Consider the following 10803-nt stretch of genomic DNA (forward strand, 5'->3'; position numbering starts at 1 on the left):
TTTATTATCAATTAGTCTCCTACAAGTAATCTCTAAGTGGGAAGAGAAGATTATTATGTTATTTTGGCCAGGTTTCGGAATTTTCCAATAAATTATTGTCAATTGTTTGTTGAAGAAGACAGCTCTTCTTCATTTATTTTTCTTTCGTTCCGCTACGCCACCACTAGTATCCTCTCATTAGTTTGTTAAGTTGTTGCAGCAAGCTTTTAAGAAGTCTAAAAACTCCCATAAAGTAAAAAACACACATGTTCCTAAAAAGAATATATATATATATATATATTAAATAAAAAGATGTCACCTCAAAAGTAATGGTAGCATAACATAGCCCAATCCCATGTAGTTATATCATATAGGTGAGCCACTTGTACGTAGCCGTTGAATTTTGAGGCACAACCGGCCCGACCAGAACTACAAGAAGTTTTGGAATCATAAAAATCTAAAATAACATGTTGAGAATCACTTCTGCCATTATACCAAACATATGCGGTTTGGTTTTTATGGGTAATGGCAATTTTCATCTAATGCCTACATATATTCTTATAGGGTGCCAGCAAACATTTTTTTTTTTTGAGGAAGCTCTTCTTGCCAAACCACAATCACCATTTTGAACAGTTGTTAGGATAGAGCCATTCACTAAAAACATTATATAAAGGTAAAGGCAAAATGTCGAAAGACAATTTTTTAGCAAAGAGACATTTCCCCCTAAAAAAAAAAAGAAAAAAAAATTAAAACTACCTAATAAAGTTCAGACAGGTCATCAGTACAACAAAAGAGGTTAATTCATATGGTACAAACAAACTCAATTGGATGGAAAAGGTCGCAAGACTAGACATATTCACTGTAGCTTGTCAGTTATAGAAACTGAAGGATTCCCCCAGTAGAAGCATAATCTACTTTGAAGAATATGCACTGCGTGCCTCAAAAGTTCTGCAAAGGCCATTCAAAGTCTTCTGGCCCACTCCAATGAACACTCAGCATCATCAATCATCATCCTTGTCTGTGTCCTCACCAGCCTCCTCAGCATTCTCCTCAGCCTCCTCCTCCCCTTCATCTTCCTCATCACTCATGTTGTTTATCACGTCTGTAATTATATCCTTTACCTCTGCTTTTCTATGCATTAAATCAACGCTAAAATGGGCCCCTAAAAATTACATGTACAAAGTCATCAGCCAAGTTAAGCTGAAAAAGATTAGGTAAAAAATAAAAGGAAGCCAGCATACCAAGTTGCCTGAGAATATCCGATAAAGTTGCCTGCATCGTAAGACATAAGTATATTTTAGAATGACATGACAACTTCAACAACCAATCCATGAAATGCCAGACAAAACTTCTACTTACAGTATTGAAGTCCACTTTCTTCACAATTTCAACAACTACAGCATGCATCTCCTCTCTACTGGGTTCTGCCTTTGCCTTCTTACTAGTTTTGCCTTTTCCTAGTTAGCGGAAAATTTTGAAAAAGAAAGGCGATATTTTCTGTCAATTACATAAGCTTTTTAATGCAAAAGGAATGAAATTATTCGAAGGACACCAAGCATGACAGCTAACTAATTTTTCAAATCAATTCTCATAAGCCATATAGCAATAATACAGCTATAAGACAGATACAATTGCAAATAGCAATACATGCAACAAACAATTATATCCCCTCACAGCAAGAATTCCTTAAAAAACAGAAAGAAAAGACAATTGAACAAAACTTAACATTGAAGTTGGCAGTAGGCAACACACCTTGATCCTTAGTGGAGACCTTGGCCGGGGACTTGCTTGGATGTTTCTTTCTTGTATCTTTCTCTTTAACGTTCTTCGTGCTTTCCTTCTCGACCTTCTGTTTCTTAGATGTCGATACCTTTGACTTCGAGTGTGATCCATCGGCATCATTAGCACCTCTTTTCACTGCCGAAGTAGATAGTTTAGGAGATTTTGCAGGAGATTTCACCGTTTTTGCAGGGGTAGCCTTTCTTACTGGTATGGGTTTTTGTGTCACCTTTTTCACCGAACCATCCTTCCGAACTTTTTTGGATGAACTTTTGGACATCTCCTTTTCTTTATCTTCATCTTCATCTTCATCAGATTTTGTTTCTTCATGATCACTTCCATCATCTGCCTCTGTATCATTGTCATCATCATCATGAGATTCATCGTTTCCATCAGAAGATTCAACTTTCTCATCAACCTCATCATCTTCCTCCTCTTTAGAAGGCTGCTTTTGCTTTCTTGCAACTTTAGATGTTTTCCGTTTCTAGGGGTAAAAATGGGAGAAAGAAAATGACAACACATGCAATGAGATGACAGACATGCATACAGATAAGATACTCCATCAAAAAACAAAGGCTAACATTGAGAGAGAAAATTATATCAATCATCAATCAAGCTTGGTATCTCAGCAGAATTATTCTCCATCATGAAAACTTTATCCATCTGAATCTAGAAAATGTTTAAAGCTGAGCTTAATCATCAAGCAAAGTGCAACAAGCTGGATTAAAAACTACTTTTCTTTCCACTTTATCGGGACACCCTTTGCAGGAGTAGTACACTTACCAATTATTAAGGTCATTAAGATTAGATATATCAAGCATCAGGCAGAGAGGACGAATAGAGTGTGCATACAAGTACGAGAAAGAGGGAGAGGAAACTAAATCAAAGGCCAAGCACACAGCATAATACTCACCTAAAAATATCAGTAAATTACAAGAGCATTACACTACACTAATCTTTAAAAAATAAGGAAATTCAGTCATTAAATCCTTATGTTGTTTCTATTCATCTACATCTTATCAGAAAATATCAAACAGAAATCCAGTCCCCATTTAACTGCCAAATGAATGACAAGGGACCAAAATCACGGCAGATATGTAGCACATAGGCACATGAATAAGCATGTTTTATAGATCACACTAACCCTGTTAAGAGCAAAGGACATCCTATTCATAGTCTGTTGGGATCGATCAAATTTATTCTACACCAACATAATGTATTTTGCTGGCAATCCCCACTCGTAAAAGCAAAACCAAAAGCAGAAGGAAACACGGGGCACATGAACATAATAAACGTCTTATATTTTAAAACTTAACGATGAACTGAATACATGATTCAGAAAAGAATAACCCCTGGCAAACAGTATATGTAAACGATTCCTCTTTCTTCTTCACTTGGCCAAAGCTCCACACTCATCAACAAATGATTGGAACTTTAATGACTATAAAAGTGTCAGCATTGTCACCACATAAAAGTCTGAGTGGTAGACTTACAATCCCTAATCAAAATAGATATTCTTTTATCAAAATGAGATACATACAGGCTACAGCAAGCAGATAATATAAAAACCAGCAAAATTTGTTAAGCAAACAACAATTCACCAAGAAACTCCACTAGAAGGCCATGCATCAAGATGAAACAGCTAAAAAGTTTCTAAAGAGAAAACCTTGGATTGTGGTTCTACAGCTTCACCAGGGCTTGCAAGTTTGCTTGGTGTTACCTTTCTCCTACGCTTTTGACCTTTCTGAAGTTAATATAAGAAGCAAGCTGGATCAACTCTTACCCCAAAAACTTAACATCCACTAGTGCTCAATACTTACAAAAAGCAATGGCATAATACAAACCTGCTCCTTATCAGCAAGCAAAATGTCAGTTGTTGCATGTGGGGATTCCAAAAACTCTAATAACTTTGCAGAGAGCTCATCCTAGAATCACAGAGAAGCTGATAAATTGGTAGGAAACTGATAATTTAGGTACAAGAACACTTACAGAGAAAATATGGGTACAATAACAAGTGCCATTCTATCACAACTACCTTCTTCACACCAGACTTATTTATTGGAATATTAAGCACATCACAGAAATCCATCAGCTTTTCCTTAACACACTTGTCAATCTTCTCCTTTACCTTTACTCTTTGCTTTTCCTGCAGTAAACAAACGAGAAGCATAGTTTCTTCTCATACAACATACATAAATGGATACACTACATGCATGGATATACAAGAAGATTATATAGCGAAATAAGTAAGAAGATAATTATAAGAAATTAGCAAGAATGATAAATGAGTAATGTATGTATATAACAGACATACCTCATTCTCAGTCCACACATAGCCTGAAAACTGGCCTATATTTCTCTTTAAAATTTGTGCCTATACAAGAACGTCGACAATGAACATCTCAAAACAGAATCCAGTAACAACCATCGAATGAATTTCAAACACAAACAACTAAACCAAGAAACCATATGCGTGGCTCACCTTAGCTTTCTTTCCAAAAAGTATTGTATGAAGCATTTGCAGGTTATCATCAGTTTTTCTCTTGGACAACTTGAAAGCCACTGAAACAGGTTATACCATCAGACAATAAATATTGCAGGATGCCGTATCAAGTTGAATAGAAGTAAATAGTATGCCCAAAACATAGTAGTATGTGGACAATTAGAGCTGAAAACTACTCCCTTTCAACATGAACATTCTTGGGAAATTTTATGAAATTACAAAAGTAAGGTTTCCAATAAGAAGCAAAAGTAAACAATATTAAAGACAACACCTGCATCCAAATTTATTCTTCTCCACATTTGCTTACTGAGCATCCTCAAATCTACTGAATTTTTATCCATAAATCCCCCATTGATGAAACAACTAATCATTACTGTTCTCTAGTCTTTCTAGCAAAACTAATATTCTAAAATCAATCAGACTATCAACAGACAAATAAATGCCCTTTATTAGTCATTTTTAAATTCTTTCAAAACCCCCAAAAAGAACATCTCTTTTTGAGCTTCACTTAAACTATTTGCAGTTTCACTCGTACTGAAAGATACATCCCAAATAAAACACAGGGTAAGGATTCTCTTTTCGCTATTTTTCAAAGTCCATGACAGGACACATTCTTTTACTAAGTATTAGGACCCCAATTCAAACTGACTAGTTACTAAGCATAGTATGACATAAAAAGTAAATAATACAAGATACATTCTACTTGGTGTTATAAAGGAAAAAACACCTAGATGAGAGATGTCATTTAGCTAATTGATGATACTAATCTATTTTTTCATTGCCACTTAGACAGAGGCACTTTCTAGCGTTTGCTGTAGTCCATATTCGCACCAAGGTTAAACATGTGTCAGTCTGTGTTTGTGCATCAAACCTTTCTGGCTGCAAAATTGGTTCTGCAATCTTATTGATACAAATTTCTTCAATTACAACATATTATCATTAGAAACAATTTTTTGTTAATTATAATTGGCAGGAAAATAGGAGAAAAAAAAGAACTTATTGAGCAAAAGATGAGAAAGAAAAATAAGAAAACAGATAAAGATCTGCTTACATTATCTAACTGTAACAATTCAAGGTAAGAGTAACAACTCAATTTCCCTTGCCGATACAATTTAATCTATACATTTATTATGAAAGGGAAAAAGAAGCATGGTATCAGTGTTGGTAAAAGCACACTCAAGTGCAAAGTGTCAAGGAAAAAGCGCTTCCCTTATGGTAAAAAACACATTTAAAAACACATGTTTTTTGGTGTTTTTTCTAGTGAGATTAAAGCACAAAATATACACTTTCGTAGTTCTTTGAAATGTGTTTCAAAATATATAAAATATTAGTTTTAACTATTACTATTTGTGTGGATCATTAGTTTAGATGAAGTAGATGAGGAAGTGGATCGAGGTTAGAAATGTGATGATGACAATGATGATTATCCTATGCTTGAGATGAGGATGATTATATACACTAGGATCATATTGTACTAAAGCTATTGCTTATGTTAGCATAGAAGTCTATCTATATTTCTTGTGCTTTCTAGGTCATTGCCTTCTGGTCGTATTTTTATTCAACCATGTTCTTTATTTGGTCATGACTATCAAATATCACAGTTGTGTATTTTTTTTAAAAGCACAACAGAATTACAAAAAATGCTATCTTTAGTTATATAATCAATTGATCAATTGATTTTTTATGTTCATTAATACTCTAAAATTCGAGTTAATAATTTAAATATATTAGTTTATTGCCTTTTCATAACCTTTTTATTCTATTTTATGAATATATTTTTTTTATAATTAACAAGAGATTTTATTACCAAGAATAAGCATAGCCCAAGTATACAGAAAATATACAAGAGAAAATACCTACATACACTCAAGAAACTGGAAAATACTAAGGAGAGGTTTGGATAGTGAGTTGAGATGAATTGAGTTGAGATGAAAGTTGAATAAAATATTGTAAAAACATTATTTTTTAATATTATTTTTGTTTTAAAATTTGAAAAAGTTAAATTGTTTATAAAAGTTATAATAATTAAATGAAATGAATTGAAAGGCTTCTTGTATCCAAACAACTCCTAACGCCTCATTTGGTTATACAGATGAGATGAGAAATCTGTGAATTGTAGTAAGATAATTTGTAAATAATAGTAAAATGGTTTTAGTTAAGATTCTATGGGATTTTAAGAAAAGAGAAAAAGTTGAATAAAAAAGATATAAATTAAAAGAGGATTAGAATGTAATTTTTTAATATAATTTTTGTTTTGGAATTCGAAAAAATTGAATTGTTTTGTATTTTGTTTGAAAGTTTGAAAAAATTGTAATGATTACATAGAAAATAAAAATTTGAAATTAAAAATATTTGTGTTTGAATGGTGTTTGAATGTTGAGATGAGATGAGATAGTTTCAAAAGTTTGTGAAACCAAACCAAGCCTAAAGCAAATCAAGAAAATCATCTCCATTCAATACAAGAGTCTTAGCCCACAAACTCGAATTATTAAAAAAACTCCCTCAGTTCTCCCATCGAGCATTCTTTGTCTTCAAAACAACTCTCATTCCTCTCCCAATGAGAGTTTTATGAATTTTTATTATTATGCATTTTAAAAATGTGGGTTTACTGGAATCAACCATGTACTTGCACTTGGGCTCTACATGGAGTGTGTGTGTAAGTGCACCTGGTGTTTTCACCAACTGGATTGCATGTACTGTCACCAGTTAAAGGTCCCTATTATGACTATTTTCAATTTCAGGCTTACTTCAAAACTCTATTTCTTGCCTATGCAAAGAATCAACTAATAGATTTGCATCAAATGATAGACACTAAGGTGAAGTGCTAATACATGTTAGAGAAGTATTTCCCACAACTCGATCACACTTAGCACAATGAACTTAAGTTGCTCAGTAATCTCTTGCATACAAATGGTTCAAATGGGAAGCATACAGGGATCTTCCATGTTTGTTTGCAGTTACACATGCAATAGTATATTTTTCAATTTTATCAAATAAGAAATGAAATCCAACAAAAACAAGCCATGCTATATTAGTAACAAGATTTACAATTTTGGAATACCTATTATCTGCTATGCCTCATGTTCCAAAAAAATTATGAGCAGCAGGCTTGAATCATATGCAATGAAATCAAACAAAACATATAAATATCAACAAAGAAAAATAGAGAATGAAAACTGCTTATCAAAATTCTGTATCTTCTAGTAGTGCTGAAAATGTGTTATGCCAGTTTCCCAAGTGCTACCGACATATGTCTACATGAGTGACCCCCAGGAAGTGGCTCAAGTGGTAAATCCCCTTAGGTGCAAACAATCTCTTAGGGTCATCAGACTGAGGGACTTTCCTCTTGAATTACCCAAAGTGTACTTGCGGAAGACTCTTTACTAAAGGCTTGTGTACTCCCGAAATTAGTTGGGATGTTGTTCCTAGACACCCAGTGCCAATAAAAAAAAAAAATGTCTGCACGAGTGTGTACTATACAGCAAAAATGGGGAGTTCTTGCAAATCATCATAAGGAACCAACTTTTCATTATTCAACTAATATAGCCGTTAAATGAAATGTGATGTGCAGGCATGCAAGCATTGTCAACACTAAGTGAAATAATACAAATTCAGGTCTTAATATAATCTCCAAATGTCTGAAAACTAAAATTATATATATCATGTTTCCATATCCAGCCAAGGATATACTGCAAGTAGATAGACATCTATACAAAATTCGAAGACTTCGGAACAGGAATCACAGAACAGTCAAAGTTAGTTCTTCTACAATATTATTATAGTTCACATTGTGCTGTACACTTTACAACCATAAACATCAACAACAAATGTGAATGTTAAAAAACAAAGTCTCGTTTGGTTATGCAATTCAGATGAGATGAGATATTGTGTTGAAAGTTGATAATATTATTTTTTAATATTATTTTTATTTTGAAAAAGTTACATTATTTATTATATTTTGTGTGAGTTTGAGAAAGTTATAATAATTATATGAGATGAGATGAAATAGTTTGGTTATATATAACCAAACCAGCCCTTAATCGCCCTAGCAACAGCCTGTGTTAACAGTCGCACAATAAGCTCAACAAGTAACTGATAATAAACAAAGCAATAAAAAGCCCTCTGCACGGACTCACAAAATTTGCCAGGACATCAACCACTAACAACTAAAAAGCTCAATACGCCAAGAATTAACTGAAACATACCATTTGGAATATCTTTAAGCTGCGTACCGCGACCCTGCAATCCCAGAAGCTCAAATTACTCAAACCCACGGAAATGGAATATAAATATGGCAACTTTGTTTGGATGTTGAAGTGAGTTGAGTTGAGTTGAGATGATAAAATATTATTAGAATATTATTTTTTAATATTATTATTATTTTAGAATTTAAAAAAGTTAAATTATATATTATATTTTGTATTGAAATTTGAAAAAATTACAATGATGAGTTGAGATGAATTTAGTAACCAAACTCAACCTTTATACTCCGTACCTTCTCAATCGACAAACCCTTGCCCGCAGAAGACTTGGCAGACCTACTGGGCGAGGAGACGGAGAACCTCTCAACCGTTTTCCTCTCCCTGGTCGGCCTCTCACTCGCAGGGGTAACAGGCTCTTTGTTCTCCTCGTCAGCGGACTCCTGGCTCGGCTTCTTCTTCGGCTCGCTCAGGTCCTTCTTCGAGCTTCCTCTTCGACCACCCCTCTTTCCCTTCTTGCTGGCTTCACCTTTCTCCACCTCCTTACTCTCTACACCTCCAGCTTCAACATTTTTCTCCTCAGGTTGTTCATCTTTGGACTCTTTCTCGGGAAGTTCCGGATCTTCTAGCTCTTTCTTCGCTTCTCCCGCTTCTTCTTCTTTATCGTCTTCGTTACCTTGTTGTGCGTCGGGCTTGAGCTCTTCCTTGACTTCTTGCGCCGGAGCTTGCTCGCTGTCTTCCTGTGCAGGGGTTTGCTCGTTGTCTTCCAGCGCGGGAGCTTGTTCGTTGTCTTCCTGAGCGGGAGTTTCCTCCTCGGGCTTCTTGTCCTCTAGGGTTTCGGAAGCCATGGGAAGGAATCAATCAACAAGAACAGAGAAGGTTAAAACCCTAGGGTTTTGAGGGTGTGGGAGAGAAAGAATCAGTGGTTATGAGGCTTTGGGAATTGGGAAATTTGGGGGAAAATGAAACTCAAAATTTGGAAATTTTAGGGCAAAGCACCCGCGGGTGTTGGTTCAAAATTTGGTGCCCAAATTTTGTGGGCGCGCTTCGCTTCTTCATTTCTTTTTCATTTTTTTTTTTTTAATTTTTAATCTGTTGCTGAGAATTGAGCTGTTTACTCTATCCCGTAAGTTGTAACTGTCATTTGTCTGGAACGGACCATATCATTCATTCTCGCCTACATTCTAACATTAGATGCCCAATTGCCAATTTACAGTATTTTTTTCTTTCATATATTTTTTTTATATCTTTAAATATTTTTTTTAAAAAAATAAATTCATAAAATTATTAAAAAATATTTCTTTAATTATTAAATAAAATAAAATAAAAATCAGTCGGTAGCCACCATCGATAGCTTATCTATGTGGATAGTGGCGGACCTACATAGGGGTAGGGGGCCATGGCCCCCCCAAAGTTTGAAAAAAAAATTAATATATTTTAGTTTTTTATGATTTAATAGGATTATATTATTTTATATTGTGTTGATCTCCTCTCTAAACAATTATTTTGGCCCTCTCTACAAAATTATTTTGATCTTATAAATTATTTTGACTAAAAAATAAAATAAAAAATATTTTATTATAATTTTAGCTTTGCTCGATCCCCTACAACAAATTTCTGATTCCGCTACTGTATGTGGGATAAGTATTATCTTAAGTCAAGTGAGGGAGACTTTTATTTTAATTTTTAACTTTTAATTTTTTAATTAACTTTATTTTATTAAATATTTTAAAATCAATATATTCTATTTAGTTTTAGTTAAACTTATATTTAATATTTTCCTGTTTTGTTAAACTGATAGCCTTTTTTAGCAAGGAGATTTTTATAATTTATCAGTTCAATAGATTATTTTTAAAAATATTAATTTTTAGTTAAACTGAATTTTTATATCTTTTAAGTTCAACATAATTTTTAAAATAATTTTTAGCCAAACTGTCTTTTTAAATCTTTTTTAGATAAAGATATTTTTTTAATATTTTTCTAATTGAACTCATTTTTTAAAAGTTGAGTTAGGGTGAGTTTGGATGTTGAAGTGAGTTGAGTTAAAATGATAAAATATTATTATAATATTATTTTTTAATATTATTATTATTTTGAGATTTGAAAAAGTTGAATTGTTTATTATATTTTGTGTTGGGATTTGAAAAAATTGTAATGATGAGTTGAGATAAATTGAGAGTAGTTTATATTCTAAACGCACCCTTAAACATAATTAATTAAAACTACTTTTTTAGTCTTTTTGTCAAATCGATTTCTTTCCTTTTAGAAATAGATTTTTTTTTTTTTAAAACTCTTTTAGTTAAGAATAATGATGTGTAATAGGGATGATACGTGTTATCTTTT

General features: G+C 33.3%; 1 protein-coding gene across 1 annotated transcript; it reads right to left on the reverse strand.

Moving 5' to 3' along the window:
- Positions 1-615: 615 nt before the first annotated feature.
- On the reverse strand, positions 616-9498 carry LOC109014116 (protein starmaker-like). Its single transcript, XM_018996446.2, has 11 exons — positions 8757-9498; positions 8467-8500; positions 4241-4320; positions 4073-4132; positions 3794-3904; positions 3603-3683; positions 3425-3502; positions 1732-2242; positions 1339-1436; positions 1221-1251; positions 616-1141 (listed from the first exon to the last, which is right to left on the reverse strand). Exons 1-11 carry the CDS (start codon positions 9306-9308, stop codon positions 981-983), a joined length of 1797 nt encoding a protein of 598 aa, XP_018851991.2. The 5' UTR covers positions 9309-9498; the 3' UTR covers positions 616-980.
- Positions 9499-10803: the final 1305 nt, after the last annotated feature.

Source organism: Juglans regia, chromosome 9, assembly GCF_001411555.2.
Source record: "Juglans regia cultivar Chandler chromosome 9, Walnut 2.0, whole genome shotgun sequence".
Lineage (NCBI taxonomy): Eukaryota > Viridiplantae > Streptophyta > Magnoliopsida > Fagales > Juglandaceae > Juglans > Juglans regia.